The 18819-nt window shown below is 44.5% G+C and overlaps 1 protein-coding gene across 1 annotated transcript in view; it reads right to left on the reverse strand.

Moving 5' to 3' along the window:
- Positions 1 to 13566: 13566 nt before the first annotated feature.
- BCL2L11 (BCL2 like 11) overlaps positions 13567 to 18819 on the reverse strand; it is a 30665-nt gene continuing 25412 nt past the window's right edge. Inside the window, 2 exon segments of the mRNA XM_008008368.3 lie at positions 13567 to 17359; positions 17362 to 17537. Coding sequence (XP_008006559.3) covers positions 17309 to 17359; positions 17362 to 17537 — 227 coding nt within the window. The 3' untranslated portion in view covers positions 13567 to 17308.

Below are 18819 nucleotides of genomic sequence, written 5' to 3' on the forward strand. Positions count from 1 at the left end.
CAGGACCCAAAGCTGGAGAGCCACCCTGGAGGACCATGTGGTCTGCAATGAGCTCTCCAGTCACCCCCTACACCTCTCAGGAGGTAACTTCATGGAATGGCAGGGGTGTGGGAGACAGGGATGTTAACACTTTTCAGAAATTAAGACATTAAATAAGCAGAAAATAAATATACAATATTTCTACAAGTTACAGCATTATGAAACAGTAGGACACATCACACAGAAAAAGAATCTACAATATTTACAATCCTTGATTCCGAAAAAGTTTAGAAAAACAGTGATTTTTTTACTCAATTTATGCTGTACAAAATTTTACAAGAAAGGTAAAGGAAACACAATTGCACACAGACATTTGGCTCAGTTGATAAGTAAAATATGACCTACTAATCTAATAAATACTCACAATATATACATTAAGAAGGGGAACGGCAGACAACTGTATTCCACTATATTTTTTAATCAGAAGGAATTTTAAACTTGATTTCTCCACAACCCCCACCCCCAACATTCTTCATCAACTGGTTTCTGGGAAGGACATCTGAAGAATCACTCACGAAGCTATTTTGTGTGTGTTGATTGTGTTTCTGTGTTAAGTCACAGGACACTTTTTACAAACCTCACATGGGGAGAGGTTGTCAAGGCACAAAACCTGCATTAAGTTTCCAAAAAGGGGATTTAATTCTTTTTTCTACAAAAACGTTTTTTAAAAAAGGTAAAAACGTATACCCACGGGAGGCATACTTTCTGCAGAGGAATCTTGATAACCAGATACATACAGTACAGAGACATCCAGTCATCGCTTTAAGTTCTGGTGCCAACAGCCTGTTCTTTAATACTCCTACAATTCACAGAATCTCTAATTTCCTCAGGAACTGTTTCCACATCCAGCCTGGAGGCCACCAGGCCAAAGGGAAACGTGCTCGTGTGTTGAACACAGCCCCTGGGCAGCGCAGGACAGGGCCCCCCGTGCCCGGCCCAGGGCTGCACCCAGTGTGTGCTCCCAGGGGCTGCAGAGCTGAGGAAACAGAGTAAAGTGCTCTAGTCAGGAGACTGGCACATGAGTACAGGGATCCTGGGAGGGGGCGCCCAGAACCAAATATATCTTTGGTGTGTGTGTGTGTGTCCAGCAGGCCCACGGCTGCAATCCTACCACCGCTCATAACCGTGGGCTTTGTGTAACCCTACAAATGGGCTCGAGACACATTAGGGAACAAGTTGAGCTCCAACACAGCTTTAAAAATAAGTCAAAGTCCCAAGGAGATTCTTGGGGAAACGAAATTATTTAAAGAAAGAATATTTGGAATTAAATCATCTCTATCTAAAGGAAAAAGTGAATATGCAATACATATATATATATGTGTGTGTGTGTGTATGTGTGTGTGTATATGTGTATATATATATGTATTTTAAATTATGAAGATAAAAGTGTTTAGATTTTTCCACCTAATTTAAATAATGTGAACATGCTGGCTCTTCTATTGGGCAAAACACTAGATGCTGGCACTGCTGATTCATTTGAAGATTTACTTATTTCTTTTAAAAGCTGTTTAATGATTGGAGTTTTCAAAAATTTTAAGAGTTGCAGAGTTCACAAAATTGTCTTCCCTCCTCAATTTCACTGCTCCCTAACCTGACTCTTTCCTGTGTCTCCCTGGGTGTCTGCTGCCTCTGAAACGACTGACCAGTGTGTGGTTTCCTTCCATTGCACTCACAAGGAGCAGGCACAGAGAAAGAGCACACTCACTACAGGGCTGGGGGCACGAGTGGCCTGACAATATCCAAGTGTCCTGGAAGAACGAACAAAACAGACTTCTGCCGCGAAGAATTCTTCTACGGTGCTAGTGGAAGTGGGATGAAGCCTGTGTTTCAAAGTGAATTTAAAGGAGTGGGGCCAGTGGACTGAATGCAGGAGGACTCAAATGCAGGAGGCCAAGCAAATGGCCATCAGAAGCCCTGTCCCAGGCCTGTGCCCATTCCCATGAAGGTGTGAGCTGGATGCCGCAGCTGGACTCTGCTGTAATGGACACGGTGGCCCTCTGGGACCTGATGCTGACAGTGCATCCTGTGAACATGGGAAAGCCTGCAACCAGAAAAGCCAGCAGCACAAAGGGGCGTAGCACTTAGGTCTGTTGCTATTACTGCTATTGCCTCTTCAGAATACTTCCCAATAACATGCTCATCAAAATGGAATGAACACCAACACCAAATGCTTCCCAGTTAATAACAGATCGCTCGAACTGTGCAAGATACAGGCGGATATTAACTCTTGTTCTGACTCAGTTTCACTTTATCATGAAAATACATTGGATCAAATCTATGCATCTGAGTCCAGACTGGAGGTACATCACAAAAAGTGATGAGGAAAGACACAAAAATAGTCTGAAATTTTGCCACAGATGCCACTGAATTTATAAAGGTACGTAAATATTTACAAATGGGACTGGCGTATCAATGCAGGTGACAACAGACCCTCTGCCCTTTTAATCAGTTCCATTTCAAAAGAACTCTTTTGGTATTAATAAAAATAATTTTAAAAGGTCAAAGAGGCAATAGTAGGGAAGGGAGGGAGTATATCACACCTCTCCCTGTTTAAAAATTCTGTAATCTCTAAAAATAAACTAAGGCAGCTTTTTAAGTTAGCTGGCTCAGTTTCCACTGCAGGGTTTACATAATCCTCTGAGAATAGGCCATAGGTTCTTAAAATTTTAATACAAAAATTATTCACAATTGATTAAAAAGTTTCCATTTCCTTTTTGAAAAATCTTATTAAAGAAGGTGATGGGGAAAACACACTGCATGTAAACACCATTCTTACACAAAATCCTGTTCCAAAAAACCATGGTTTGTACATTAAAAAGCAAAGAATGCTCCCTCCTTTACATTCACAAGAAACTTCCATTAGAAATTCTGCTGTGTGGTGATGAACAGAAAGGTCAAGTTCCCATCCAGCTCGGTGTCTTCTGAACACGTCACCTGCCCCTCCACGAGAGAACCGCTGGCTGCATAATAATGGCACCAGGAGATCGCGGTGCTGGGGCTTGTTGGTTCGAACAAGCAAAATGTCTGCACGTATCTCGGCTCCGCAAAGAACCTGTCAATGCATTCTCCACACCAGGCGGACAATGTAACGCAACAGTCGTAAGATAACCATTTGTGGGTGGTCTTCGGCTGCTTGGTAATTATTCAAAAATACCTGAAACAACAAAAGGAAAGCTTCTTAGTTTCTCCCTAATTTGGGAGTGGGGAGGGGAGGGAGCCCATATTTATGTGAACAACCAATCCCAGCTTAAACACTATGAAAGGCACCTCTTCACGAGCACTGTATCACAAAGCACGATTCCTCCCTGAGACTGTGAAGAAAACTTGTTTTCATTTCCCTGCAAAGGGGAAGACATCCCTACATAAAGGGCAGGCATACCAATGATTTACTCCTTAAAATAGAAAAAAAAAAAAAGCACCCAAAAGAATGTTTGAAAAACTCAAAGAGAATGTAAAGCAACTATCTTACCACCCAAGTTAATTGACATTCAAATATGCTGCAGATTCCCTCAGGGGTGAATTTCTGGTAGCTGTAATTTATTTGAGAAACCAGTGATTTGGAGTAATCTGCCCTAAGAAGCTAAGCAAAGTCATGCAGTGATGCACCACTGTGCCTCTGGCTGCTTGGCTACGATAAACACTGTGACCCAGAGGGGTGCCCATGGTCACAGACACAGGCACTGTCAACCCCCATCCTCCTACCCTCTCGGTGTGGGGAGGAAAGAGCAATCCAGAACATACAAAAGCCTCTGTGCCAGTGACCAGCCTATGTTTGTTACAAGCTGAGGAACTGTTCAAAAGGAAATCACCAGCTTATTCAATGCTTTCAGCGTCCTCAGGTCTTCCACAGCGCCCGCTTTCAGGTTCTAATCCATCTTGTGGGTAAGTGCAAGGTATAAATTCAAAGTTGCCAAAGGCAGCGGCAACACAACACATCAACCTCAACGCCATGAGCTACCAACCTGGTTCGCTGTTCAAGTCTGAAATCTGCCCTGGACATTTCTTAATGACTAATCCACACGAGACTGGGCTACGTGACTGTCTCTCCACAAACCCCCTTCTCACTGAGTGGGGAATGCCTCCAACACACCGTCGCGGGAACCACCGGCCATGAATCAGGCTGAGACAACTGTCCCCTCAGACCCCAAACAGCCCCCACAGACACCAGCTGCAGCTGCAGCTCCACTGTTTACACAAGCTCTGCCTCGCTTGTTTGACAGAATGGGATTGTGATAAGGCCAGGGCATTTCCCCTTTTCCTTCCATAACAAGATTGGAGGAAATCAGCTTTATGTAAGCGATTCCTGTAGAGGCACTCTGTAACCACAGTCTGTGATTTTTATCTGTTTTACACACAAGATTGCTTTGTTTTGATTTAACTTTCAAAATTACTTTGCTGCCTCTGTGTGAGAATAATTTAGGGGAAGGTTAATTTTAGTGTAGACTAATATTAATAGGTTGAAAGAGACTTATTCAAAATAAAACCACAACTTACTAAAATGAAGAAAGTGTATGCTATGATGGGCTAAGTAATCAATCCAGGCAGGGAAGTTGTGTGCCAACCTGGTGTCATTGCCATGCTCGGTGTGGCCAGAAAATGGGGCTGACTGGGTGTCCACAGTCAACAGGACACCCATGAGGGGGCTGGGTCAACGTGAAGAGCAGACTCCAGCTGCTGACACTTGCTAAGTTACATATTCCAGCACTGGCAGCGTCCAAGGGAAGAAACCTTCTGTCCACTCTTGGAGGACAGCAGGAGGCTGTGACCAAGCTTAAGCAGAAGTCACCTCACGAGAGAATCTTTCCAAGTTTTTAGAGTTCCGCTTTCATCTCAAATGTAAAGGTTATGGGGTATTCAAAGACATGCTGGACAGGGTGGGGAAAATGCAGGAAATTTTGGCAAAAGTTACACCCAATCTCTGACTCGTGAGAAGATGCTAAAGCATCGCAGTCTGCAAGGGTGCGGGGATGCCTGCCCTCTCAGACGGCGGGCATGACAACATGGCACACGCTTTTAAGTTGACAAGCAATTGCTTTTGGACGACATTCAACAGAGGAAGCCATTACCACGGATTCAAAGAGCTGTGCCAGCCCAGAAAGCATTTGACAGCTGGCACGGCCGGCTGGAGCTGCTGTTGGCTTGAAGCGTATGCCCATACTGCAAAAGACAGCTGGAGGATGGGCAGCCCCTACCTCTGCAGACTGGCTGCCCTCTTAATACCTGCAGCCATAAAAATTACTGCGGCTTATGGTCAGGGCCTGGTGACACTAAACTGGGGCAAGTGGCCAAAAGCTGCAGTGGGGCGAAGACGCAGAACTAAGACTGATGGCTCAATGCTGCTCAAAGCGCCAACAGCTTCAGCCAGCTCCAGTGAAATCTCCTTGCGATCTAGATACGTGAGGAGCGGCTGCTACAATTCAGCTCCTAAACCAGGGCCTTTGGTTTTGGGGTGGTGTAAGGGGTCAGGAGGGAGTTTGATGCGATTAGAGAAAGCCCCCTAAGACGGAATGCACTGGTGAAAGGTCAAAGTAAGGGCACACCCAGAGGCTTCTGGCCAGGGTAGCACATCCAAAATGGAATTGGAAAGTCAGGACTAAAAACAACAATCTCTGTATTGTTGGGGAGCTGCCAGTTAAAGGCAAGTATGACTGAGCCAGGAGCTGTCACTTGCAGTGTGAGTGGTCCCTCGCATCTAATGTGGGCTACGACAATAAACACACCCATAAAAGGAGCATTAGCAGCCACGCCTGGACCGTCTTCCTGAGACCTGCTGTGTCTGCAGAGCTGGCCTCCCGCCTAGAGTCCAATAAGTCTGCGTCTGCTACAGTGGTTCTTAATCAGGTGGAAGAGACATCTGTGTATCACAAGTGCATTTAAGTTCTGCCACTCCCAAACTGGGTAATATAAAAAAGACACACTGTCTTTCCTGATTAAAAGCGTTTTTTAAAAAAACTATTAAAATAAATACAAACAGGGAAGATGCTCCACTCCCTCCTGAAACTTCTGGGTGTCCTCCTCTTTATGGGCTGAACTGTAAACTGTGTCCCCTCAATTCATCTGTTGCAGTTCTAACCCCCTGGACCTCAGACTGTGACTGTAAGTGGAGACAGGGTCATCAATAAGGTGATTAAGTTAAAATGAGGTCACTGTGGGGTGGGCTCTAATCCAAGGTGTTCTTAGACAATCAGGACACAGAAACCCACTGGGGTAGACCACGTGAAGACACGGGATGACGGCATCTACAGGTCTGGAGGCTAAGTCTGCACCATGATCACAGACTTCCAGCCTCCAGAACTGAGAAAAATAAATTCCTATTGTGTGAGCCACCCAGTCTCTGGAACTCTGCACAGCAGCCCTAACTGACTAATCCACCCTTTCACTGATGCTTATCTATAATTCTCAGTCTGTCACCCTTTAAGTGAAAACAATCCTTCTTACAGGGTTGGATAACTCTGTTTTAATATAAATTGCAAAAATACTTTAGGAAGATATAATAACTCATTTGGGTGAAGGAGATTATTTTTAAAGACCAAATTGGCTAGTAAGTTACAATTGAAGTGACCATATATTACAGTTCTCTCCTCTCTCACTCTTTCTCTACACAGATACACATACACACAATCACAAGTGCACAAAGAGGAGGGCCCCACTCAGTTAGGTACTGTAATCTTCATAGTCTAAATCAAGAGCTATATGAGGACTGGGTTACCTGGAGGTAACTGCCTTTTGTGGCCATCCCATGTGTCCAGAAGATGACTCCTTCAACATTCACAACCTTGTATGTCCCGCCAGGAACCAGTTCCTGACAGCCCCTGCTCCTCTCAGGGCAAGGGGCTCCAGTGGCCTTGATGCTGACCGGCATCAGGTGGGGGCCCAACTTCAAGGCACGTGTCTGTGTACCCACTAGGTCTGGTGGTAATAGCTGTGTCGCCAGCACAAAATAGTAAACAAGATAATAAAGTAAGGACAATATAGAGGCATATAAAATGAGAGGGAGAAAAAACCTGGCCAGAGAGGAAATGGGGGAGCCAGGGCAGGAAGGCACGAGGGTGAATCCCCACATCGAGCCCCAAAGGAAGAGGAGAATTTCTTGGAAGGACAAGAGGAGAATGGGCAGTGCAGGTGGAGAGAGAAGCTGGGCAGAGGCAGCAAGGCCAACAGGCAGAAGGGGCCAGCAGTTCAGTAAAGATAATCTAAGTAGTGGATAAATATTTATCATAAGTTAGAAGGAAAAATTATGCCAAGTTGCAGGACTGCTCCTCCATAGACTGTGCCCTCTGAGTGTAAATGCGTAGGATTCGGTCTCTACAAGTTTCCTCAGCATAGACTTAGACAGTCTTTCTCTGAAGACATGAACAATGCCCTTTGAGATGGTGTCGAGCATTCGACAGGGAACTCCTAAATAGTTCTTCACACGTCCCCCTGACACCAGATGGCACAAGCTCATCTGGGTGGCAACTGGGGAGGAGCTGAGCCACAGGAATGCCCTAGCGTGGGGTTCCTGCTGCCTTGCCAGGGGCTGGCACTGCCACTGCAGCGAGGAACATTGAGTGCAGGGCAGGAGCATCTTCAATTTACACTTGAGATGACCAATCAAGTGTCAGGGAATTTAATGACATTCTAATGCCAAAATAATCACAGAACAACACTCTCTTGCTCAGTCCAGGGAAGCAGATGCTTGGAAAAGAAAAGAGGCCCTGGCTCCAGGGAACTGGTCAGGCTGAACACCAGACACCTATAGAATGCAGCTTTGGATTCAGCTTCACTCCCCAACAGTGAGAGGAGTCAATTCTTTGAAAAGCTGCGTAGGGCACTCCAGGCCTTTGGACTTTGTGTGCCCAAGCTTGGGGATGGAAGAATTGCCATGGCCACCACAAATGAAATAACCTAGCCCGTGCTCTTCAGTCCCCACAACAACCCTGAGTGCCAGGGGAGCATTCCCTATGCTGTTTTGCAGCCAGTGACTACAGAGTTGGTCAAGCAAGTGACTCAAAAGGTAGTGCAAGACAGTGGCAGGACAGGACGGGTACTCTCGGTCCACATGAAGATGGAATGCCAGAAGCAGGACAGAAGTTAAACGAGGGCTTTCAGGCCCGCACCTTCCCTCTTCGCATGCCCTGTCCCCGTGCCTGTGCCTGTGCCAGGAAGGGCCCGCTGCTCCTCAGACCGGCAGGGGGGCCTTGTTTCAGGCTAAGCTGAGGTCACAGAGGTTCTGGAGTGAGAACTGAGAATCACTAAATGATTCCCACAATGCAGCTCAGAATACAGCCCACTCATCCACACTCCAAAGGCAGGGTTGGCACCCACTGGGCCAAAGGACTCAGTAAGTACATCACAGACCTAGACAGAGCATCGCTCAAGGGGGGACTTAAATTAAAAAAGCACAAAAGTGCATAACACAATTTAAAAAAAGGCTGAGATCAGACATGACATCAAGGAGTTATCCTGGGAACCAGGGGTGAGATATGCTGTAAGACAGCCACAGTTAAGAGTTTCCTGGCAGTCAAAGTAACAAGGGAAAAACAATTTCATCGTCATATCAAAGCAAGCTCAATTCCTAATTCTAAGAAGTATTCAAAAACAAGGTATACCTATACAACTCTGAGATGCAGAGAAATTTAACTTACTCAAAAACTTGTTTCTTTCAGAATTTCAACACTAAATGCATAGGGTGCCCTGAAAGTTATCTTTTATATATAAATATTTATACATACACTATATATTATTATATATTATATATAATATATAATAGGAGGCTGAATTTTGGACTGTGAGACCGGGAAGGACAGAGGGAATCCCTGTTCCAGGCTCAGGTAACTGAGGAAGCAGTCTCTCTCTGGTTGGTGTCTGATCCCCACAGGCTGCAGAAGAGAGGGCCTGGGATGGACATCCAGGAGCCTGGGAATACCCAGGGGCTGTCACGGCATCTTTAGGGACACTGAGGTGGCAGGGTGGGACAGAGGACTAGGAGTCACCCCCCTGATTCTGTTAGAACTACCACCCCACTACCCATTCATAACCCAGCAGTCTAAACAGCATTTTAACTGGCAACCGAGTGACACAGAGGTCAGAGAGAAAAAGGCCCAGCACATAGTCAGCATCATGTGGAGCTCTTCAGGAAGATCCGGTCTCTCTCCACTTTCAGACCAACCACCACAGTCAAACGGCAGCTGAGCTGGTATTTCAGCGCTGGTTCCATATGCATGCTGTTTTCAGGTGTCAGAGGAGATTGCTACAATACTGCCCAACACCAAATCCACTTTCTGTTCATCACCAAGGCAACAGGGATATTTGCATAGCTTATGCCTACTGCACTTTGATGTCACCACAGCTGGGGAAAGGGCACTGGGAAGTTCCCTCCCAGATGCATGGTACCTTCACCCCAAACCAGTAGAGCACTCTCTCCTCCAGTGCTGCAAAGCTATGGGTGCTGCAGCTGATTTGCTATGGTGACAATGTGGTCTTCAGAAGTCAGATAAAAACTACATTTGCATAAGCCAAACTTTTATCCTATTTTTGATACACCATTTCAAAGAAATTATGATAGTTAAGGCTTCTTGTGAGACAAATCTCTTCTCCAGCGAATGCTGGGGTGAGGCTGTGCACTGAGGCTCTTCAGGCAGCGCAGCATAGCCCTCTACTTGGTAGGTCTCTAGCTTGTCAGACTCCAGACCTGATGCTGGCTAAAGGGGGGAATGACTCCCGCCTGCCACTTCGGAAGTCGTCACTATTCCTGCCACTTCGGAAGTCGTCACTGTTCTATGGCCAACCACAGAGAAGACACAGATTGTTCTGACATCTGTGTGAGGCACCAGTAGTTGGAATATTAGATTCAGAGAAGAAACACACTGTTCCAAAATGTTCCAGCCTCAGAAAAAAGCTAAGTGAGATGTAATATAGTTTAACCACAACTAAAACCTCTCCACTTTGTTTCAGGTGGTAGAAGTCTAGTGAAGGATGATACGAGAAGCTTATTATTTTTGAGCGTCTGCAGCAGGGCCAAGTCTTAGTTTGTGTGCATCTTCATTTCCTCCTCGAGAGATTTAAAAAAAACAAAACAAAACCCCAGTTAGACCTCCTGAAGTCCCCTTCCAGGCACCTGCATCTTCTTCCTCATGGTTACGTGTACATGGCCTCGATCCAGAGCAGCCAGGCAGCCCTGCAGGTGTAGGCACCTGCCAAACAGATGAGCACTCACACGTGGTGCAAACAAGCACAAGTCCTCTAGCCCAATGCCCACCCAGCCATTTAAACACACACCAGTGCCTCAGCCTCATCTCACATTTGCCTACACCCAGACACAGCATGTGCAGTAGGGTCAACCACACAACTCATTTAAAAAGCAGTTCCAGAGTATTTAAAAGATAAGACAGGTGAACAGAGTTCCTGGCATCTCCCTTTCTAAATGCCAAAGACCCATGGAAAAATGTTTCAATTACAGTTCAAAGTGAGAGGAAACAGACTTATGATAACAGATGATAATACAAATTTTCTAGCTCCATCTCTAAATGTTCTTACTTAATCTTCACTACATGCCTAAGGGATAGACCAGGAAATGGACCTCCTAAAGGTTAAGGGTAGAGCCAGGGTTCTAGGTCTGACCCCAAAGTCCCCACGCTTCATGTTTTCCTATGAGATCACACTCTGGCTTCAACGAGTAACAGAACATGCTTGTTTGGAAAACCAGCAATCCATAGTCCACACAATCCCAGCCACATGTGCTCCCGAAAGTCTGAGGGAAGAACCAAGGAGCTCACCACCTCTGGCCATTGTACTTGTGGGATGGAAATGGGGTGGTCTAAGACAGGCAAGGAAGGCTCCTAAACCCAAACACTGAGCTGCCTCCTGCAGCTCTAAGGAAAACTCTTGCTGAACCTGAAAACTGTGCCACTGATCAACGGCAGGTACATGAGGAGCTTATCTAAGCTTATCTAAGGTCCTCATGACTGCTTTTGTTATGAAAATTGGCATTCTATAAACTCATGTGAGTGAAGTGTGGGGCAACCTATCATTACATGAGTTAGGTCTAATTTGAATTTAATATCTGATGTGCAGATTTCCACGATTCTTTTCACAGCCAGTAACAGAAAGCAACTTCTTTTACTAAACTCCAACATTCAATTAATGAAGACCTCCAAAGTACGCTGAGACCACACATTTGGGTTTGTGTTCAGTTTGTGCAATTACCAACAAGCAGGCTAAACTTTAGTCCTTGCCTTTGTACATTATTCACAGAAGAATGACTACCATTTATAAAAACAAGAATGAGATAGCACTGGGGATTTCACTTCTCAAGAAGGAGAGCATATAAGTATTTCAAATTCATATATAGTATAGGAAAATGCTAATGTAATGACACATTAAATTCTTTCCATCAAAACCAGTCTGCGAGCCACCTTCTCAACTCTACTTTGTCTGATTCAGGGCTAGATTTTGGTCTACATGCACTTCAATCAATTCATGTCTGCACATGCCCTGGACAGAGTAGGAAGTAGGCAGTGTAAACAAAAGATCACTGTTTCTTGTGATCAAACAGTGAAAGGGTTTTCATTCACTGCTGGCCTCATCTGGAGAGCAGCTTCATGTGCTGCTGTCCACTGCAGCACACCACCAGGACACGCCCAGGTCACAGTTAGCCAAGAGCAGTGCTCCTGCACATGGAGTGACTTGAGCTGGACAACCTGACTGCGAAGAACCTAGAAGCCACAGAAGGAAAACAACTCCAGCTTCAGTATTACGGGTGGTGGAGGGGAAAGAGGGAGGCATGCTGGTTGCAGAATGGCTCCAGTTATTCCAAGAGCAAGCATTTTTACATTCTAAGGGCTTCGGATCGCAGCCCCGGCCCATGGTCAAGACTGCCACCCAAGTAGACACTACCCTTCCAGTACCTCTGTTCCACACCTACAGAGGATCGCAATCTATCCTTGCTGGCACTGTGTCCAGCAGATGAACCAGCACATGCACTCACACAGTTTGGGTGATGAAAGAAACTGGCCACGGCTACTGAAGAACAGTCTGGCTGTCTGGGGCTGACACACTCACGAGGAAGAGAAGGTGCAGGCTGCAGAAATACAAATACTGCACCACTCAGGTAAAGGCAAGCTGCTCACTTTCTCACAAATTCCAAAATAAAGATTTAGCTTCTCAGAGAACCTCTCTTCCCTCCATGCCCACTAACATCCCTGTGCTACCTAGTCTTTACCAATAGCCTCCCTACTCTCCACTAGGAGTCTCAAAGCTTGGAGTCTGAGAGAGCGCCCCGCACAGCAGACCTGCATAGGAAGAGCTGTGAGCGTCAGTGGCCCTCTGGCCATAGTTCATTCAGCAACAAATGCCTTTTAAGAGCTCCATGACCTTCACAGCCCCTGGGCTTTGTCCCACAACTGGTTCTTCCTGTGCCTGCACTACTGGTGCCTCCTGCCAAATCTTTAAGAATCTGAGCATCAAAATAAACATTGAGAGTAACGCATTGTAGCCCATTGAATAAAACAGGAATCCATGAATCCAAGTTGGTATACTAAATAATTATATGAGAGAGAAAGGAAAGCTCTTCGTCCTTTACAAGCTCTGTCATATTACAAATGGAAAAGTACTAACTTCACAGTGGAAGACACCACCTTGGATCAAAGTGAACCTCATCAGTAACAGGACAAATGGACATCATGTGCCTCCTGCTGTGCCACACTAAGGACACATCACCTCTGGAGTGCTCCTGTCAGAAATGCAAAGTGTGAGTCTCATCATGCAGAAATATCAGATAAATCAAATTCAGGGAGTCTGTAAATTACAACTGCCCTGATCCTTCAAAAATGTCACTGTCATAAAAGACAAAGACAGAGGATGGTTCCAAATTAACGGAGCCAGAGGTAAGACACTTGAATTCAATGCATGATCCTACATTGGCTCTTGGGCCAGAAAATACATTTTTTCTTTTTTTTTTTTTTCCTGAGAAGGGCACTGTTGGGACAAGTGGTAACATTTGAATAAGGTCCACAGATCAGATAATAGTTCTGTAAAACTATTTGTGAATTATGATAATTACACTGTGGTTACACAAGGGATTACTCTTATTTTTGGGAAATACATACTGAAGTATTTTTAGTGTAGGAAAAGCAGTATCATGTCTGTAGTTTATTCTGAAATAAACTGTACACGTGTACAAAGAGGAAAAACATGAAAACAAATGGGGCAGATATAAAAGGGTGGTTCTTTGTGTCATTCTTGCAACATTTTTGTAAGTCTGAAATTATTTCAAAATGAAGTTACCAAAATCCACTGTAGTAGTAAAACTCCGACTGAACAGAGGGGCCAGGCCGTTCAGCCCGGCAGGGTCAGCTGGGAATGACACTGCATCGGGAGAGAAGAGGGGACATGCACTGGGACTTCGCGCTCACCTGTGCCTCTCTCACCTCCTCCTTCAAGGATTCAGCCTCCACAGCTCCGTCTCAAACGCTTCCCCACTGCCCTTAAGTGGACTGAATACATGACAACTACACGACAACTTCCTCTATTTCTCTAACTGGAAAAACGGGAAAATATCCTGTCAGGCTTCGCAAGGCTCATGGCAATAAAAGACTAACACTTTAGACAAGGCATTGTAATAGCATTAAGCAAATAAAGAGTCAGTATTTAAAAGGTTAATATCCATCCGAAAGCAGCGCAGTGAGGTACACTGCTTGCCAAGAGAGGATAATTCCCTTGTGAAGACAGCAGGTAATTTGAATTCATTATTTCCCAAAACGGCCTCCCATTACCTTCCCAGATTTCTGCCCCCAATATTTAACAATGGACCATTAAGTGTGATTCCAGACAATGGACTGTTTTTAATCTAACAAGTATCAAGACGGGTGTCTGTGGCTTTGAAGATCACTGTGTCACTATCCAGAGTATTATCCAGTGTTTTGAACTATTTTTTTTTTAGACGGAGTTTCACTGGACTACAATGGCGCAATCTCAGTTCACTGCAACCTCCGTCTCCTGGGTTCAAGTGATTCTCCTGCCTCAGCCTCCCGAGTAGCTGGGATTACAGGCGCCCACCACCACGCCCAGCTAATTTTTTGTATTTTTAGTAGAGACGGGGCTTCACCATCTTGGCCAGGCTGGTCTTGAATTCCTGACCTCAGGTGATCCACCCACCTCGCCCTCCCAAAGTGCTGGGATTACAGGTGTGAGCCACCGTGTCCGGCCTTGTGTTATGAGCTATTTATAAAATCTGAATATATTTATCTTTGTTTTAGAAAAATTGCGTTATAACCTAGAATCTATCCCTACTCCTGCCCCCCAATATCCCAGCCTACTAAGAAAGCTGAAGTCCTTTAATTACTTGTGACTGTATTTTTGCACTAATATTTTTAAGATATGCAAAAGAATATGCACAATGACAAAACCTTGTAAATACTGCAATCAGACAAATTTCTTTTACCAAAAGCATGGAACAATAGGTTGCTTCTTACTGGAAACACAGACATGACCATCTTAAACATTAAACTGTGAAATGACATTGGGAGAAGAGGAGGGGAGGCAGGCTATGAACCTGTTAAGGTGCTGCTATCACATCCTCAACAGAGAGGCAAGGTAACAAAGACAACCCAGCAGCCTAGGTTTCATCTGCATGTGACTCAAACTACTTCCCACCTTGACAGCTTCGCAAGAGGATGGCTGGAGACTGGGATGCACTCCAGTCCCCACGCCAGCCTTAGCCCATGTCTTGTCACTGACCACTCATGGCAGCCATGGAGGTGCATTCACCAGGTGCATCTGGGCAGGCCCACAGGAAAGCCTTGTGGAGTCATGCATTCATATTGCATGGTTTAAAGAGAAACCTGCATAATATCCTTGAACACATCTAGCTCTGTAGTCAAAATCTCTAACAGAATCCTTGCGAGCTTATCTCAGTACCCAGAGCTCCTGGCAGCAGGGGGACATGTGGGCACCAGGCAAGGCCTACTGCCGCCGTTCTCTCTCAGGCAGCCCCATCTAGGGCAGATCCTGCCCCGAGAGTGTCTACAAAGCCCCTTCCAGATGGGAAGGAGACAGGCCCAGGGGATGGTCAGTTCACTGCCTAGGTTCAGAGATGTCTCCGTACCCACCAGAAATGATCTATCCTGTTGGATTCTGGACACAATCCCAGAATCGGGACTTGAGTGTATTCACCTATCATCCTCTTAAAGGGACTCATGTCCTCCCCACTTCCATCCTGAATACACTGTGGTCCCACTTCTCACCAGTTCTTCCTAGTCAACCAAGAGACAGCCACGTCCAGTCACACACAGGAACACCAGAATCTCTTTAGGTAAACCAAGGCAGAGGAACTGGAGGGAATGGTTACTTCAGTGACAAGTTATAAAACCAACCAAACTTCCAAAAAAGCTACATTTCAGATTTAGGCTGGAAAGGAACACATGTTCTGTGAACTGGTTTATGTCAGGTGGAAGATGCCAGGAGTTTTGCCAACTAAAGACAGTATTTTAAGAAATTCTTAAGTCCATCAATGTCACACTTCCCATTTCACAACAGAATCATTACTACAGCACGCTCCTCAAACACCCCCACAGAAAGGTAGGAAGATCCGATGTGTGTTTTAAAACATCCTTGACTCTTACAGAAATTCCATACTGAAGAACTGAAAGTGTCCTTTGTAATGGGAAAATGTCTATTTGTCTAAAAGAAGCCTAAAAAACATTGTATAAAGGCAGAAAAATAATAATTCAAAGGTAAAATCTATTTACTTAGCAACAATGAACTAAGCATGACCTCCCCTACAAGAGAAAACAGATTAAAAAAAAAAACTTTAAGAGGTACTTATATGAAACAACAATGTCCAGGAAAAAAAAAAATAGAGCTAGAAGAGAAGGGTTAAGAATAAATGATATTAACAACTATAACATTTTCCACAAAATAAGAATTAGTGTCTTCCTTTTGGATAAAGCAACTGAATTAACACCTTTATATGAGGTGTTTAAAACTTTGTGAACAAGTAAATACCCTATATCACACTTTTGCTAGTGCACCCTTTAGCGGAAGCAGTCACAGGTGTTCCCAACAGTACTAACTCCTGGCGTCAAGGTCTACACATTTAAAAACCTCCCCCACGTGGCCGGGCGCAGAGGCTCAGGCCTGTAATCCCAGCACTTTGGGAGGCCAAGGCAGGCAGATCACGAAGTCAGGAAATCGAGACCATCCTGGCCAACATGGTGAAACCCTGTCTCAACTAAAAATACAAAACTAGCTGGGTGTGGCTGCGGGCACCTGTAATCCCAGCTACTCAAGAGGCTGAGGCAGGAAAATTGCTTGAACCTGGGAGGCGGAGGTTGCAGTGAGCTGAGATTGCGCCACTGCACTTAAGCCTAGTGACAGAGCAAGACTCCGTCTCAAAAACAAACAAAAGTCTCCCATGTGAAAAAGGTGTCCAAATGGTCACCTATATTGCCCCCAGGTAAAACAAACAAAAAAACACTGCTTCTACTAACTACAGATGATGATACAGGCTAAAATTTTTTTAAAAATCAAGAACACAGCTCAAAATAAGTGGCAGTCAATTATCCATAATATAAAGTTTTTATAGCCCAAATTACAGGCTATTGATGAGTGGCCTCCTAATACATTTCAACAATTAAATGTCCAAAGACAACAATGGGCTCTGCAAGGGCAATGGCTCCATGCTCTTACTCAGGTCACCCTGCAAATTGCAGGAGAGCCTTTTACATGAGTGCTGGGATCGCTCCCATGCGCTAAGTGACAAAAGATGTTGTTTAAAAATTGCCTTTGGGAGGCCGAGGCGGGCGGATCACAAGGTCAGGAGATCGAGACCATGGTGAAACCCCGTCTCTACAAAAAAATAGAAAAAATTAGCCGGGCGCGGTGGCAGGCGCCTGTAGTCCCAGCTACTTGGGAGGCTGAGGCAGGAGAATGGCGTGAACCCGGGAGGCGGAGCTTGCATTGAGCCGAGATTGCGCCACTGCACTCCAGCCTGGGCAACAGAGCTAGACTCCGTCTCAAAAAAAAAAAAAAAAAAAAAAAATTGCCTTTAACTTTGACCTAAAACGCACAAGGGGAGTACAGAAACACACTACATCGATTGAAACCTATGTTAATAATATTTAGGTGAGACTATCTCAAAGTCTATAAATAATCCCTATTTTAGCATTGTTTTAAAGTCTGCTCATAAAATTCCTTTGCTGCCTCCTACTGTATTATTTAAGTGCCATTACTTAAACTCAATCATAAAACAAATGAAAAATGGGAAAGGAGAAACAATGAAAGGTCACAACTAGGCAACAGTATTCATTTCCAGAATTAGCATGTAGTTATAACAAGTCACTTTGTGTTGTTTAAAAAATACAGTGTGGAAGGGGAGGGCGTGGGCAGAAAAGGGGGTAAAGAAAACATCATTACCCTCCTTGCATAGTAAGCGTTAAACTCGTCTCCGATTCGCCGCAACTCTTGGGCGATCCGTATCTCCGGGCGCATATCTGCAGGTTCAGCCTGCCTCCTGGAAGCTGCGTCAAAACAAACAAAACAAAAATCACACTGTGGTCCGTGGATCACTGGGAAAGTTCCAAAGATAAGTCTCCAGAGGCAAGCCCATCGCACACACTCTTTCACGTTTCTGGGAGCTCCCTGACTTCAAGAACTACAGCCACGTATTAAAGGTTAGAGTGGCACAGTCTTCTACATAACTCTGGTGAAAGAATACGAGATATAGAATAAAATTTCCTTTTTCAAAACTGGAGATTCAGAATTGCTGAATTCATTCCAACCCATTCATATAGACTTCCATTTCAAGAAGCTACTCACAAGAAAATGGAAAATCCTGCCAAAGAAATAGGCTTGAAACATAATTATAACAATTTAGTTTTTCAGTAAAATAATCATTCTGATCTTACTACAAGGTAAAAATTCCTATATAACTTTCAAACATTATCTAAAAATATGAGGTGAAATGGCTATCCCATTCAAAGCCAAATAAGCGAAACCCCAAGAAACTTGAATGAGTTGGTTTCTATGAAAGCAGGTACGATGATACAGACAGCTGTCTTCAGAAGGGCTACCCCAGGGCCAAAGGAAAGCATAATTGCATGTTTTGTCTCAATATTAATGCATCCAATCAAGATGAGCTCAAGTCTGCAAACACCACATGGAGAGAAAAAAATGTTTTTGGGTCTAAGAGCAAAGGCATTTCTGAAAGGAGAAGAGAGAGGGAGGACTGCCCTTTCATTAAGCTGTCACTAACATTCACACCCAGTACATTCATCTGTGTACTAATGAAACCATTAAAAGCCATGTGACAGCCAAAATTGAAGGAGAACAAAAATGTGAGTTGTCAAAAGATCCCATTATGCATTAGGAAGATTATATTCTCCATGTGCCACCAGGAAAGCATTACACTCAGAGGCTAACAGTTCAGTAACGTGTACAGGAAACGAGATAAAATTCTTGGATTTCCACCACTATTCACGTGTAACTTATGCTAACTTACTGTAAAAACGGGCACACTGTACTCACAATTAAACACACGTATTACGTTTTCACCAGAACAAAATATGTAAAAACCTATGATAATAGGATTTTGCAATAATAAGGAACATAACTTCCTGTTTTGTTTTTGTAAAAAGCCAGTAAAACTGAGACTGATTCAGAGCTCTATAAAAGCACTTAAAAGTGAACACTTTGAAGAGTTTTTGCCAATTTCTCTAAAATCTCTTGCCTCATCTTCTCTGACCCCAGCCCCTTCCCAAGTGAATTTAACAACAATCCCACAAAGGGAGGAACTGCTGTAGG

The sequence above is a fragment of the Chlorocebus sabaeus genome, chromosome 14, assembly GCF_047675955.1.
Source record: "Chlorocebus sabaeus isolate Y175 chromosome 14, mChlSab1.0.hap1, whole genome shotgun sequence".
NCBI classification, from domain to species: Eukaryota; Metazoa; Chordata; class Mammalia; order Primates; family Cercopithecidae; genus Chlorocebus; species Chlorocebus sabaeus.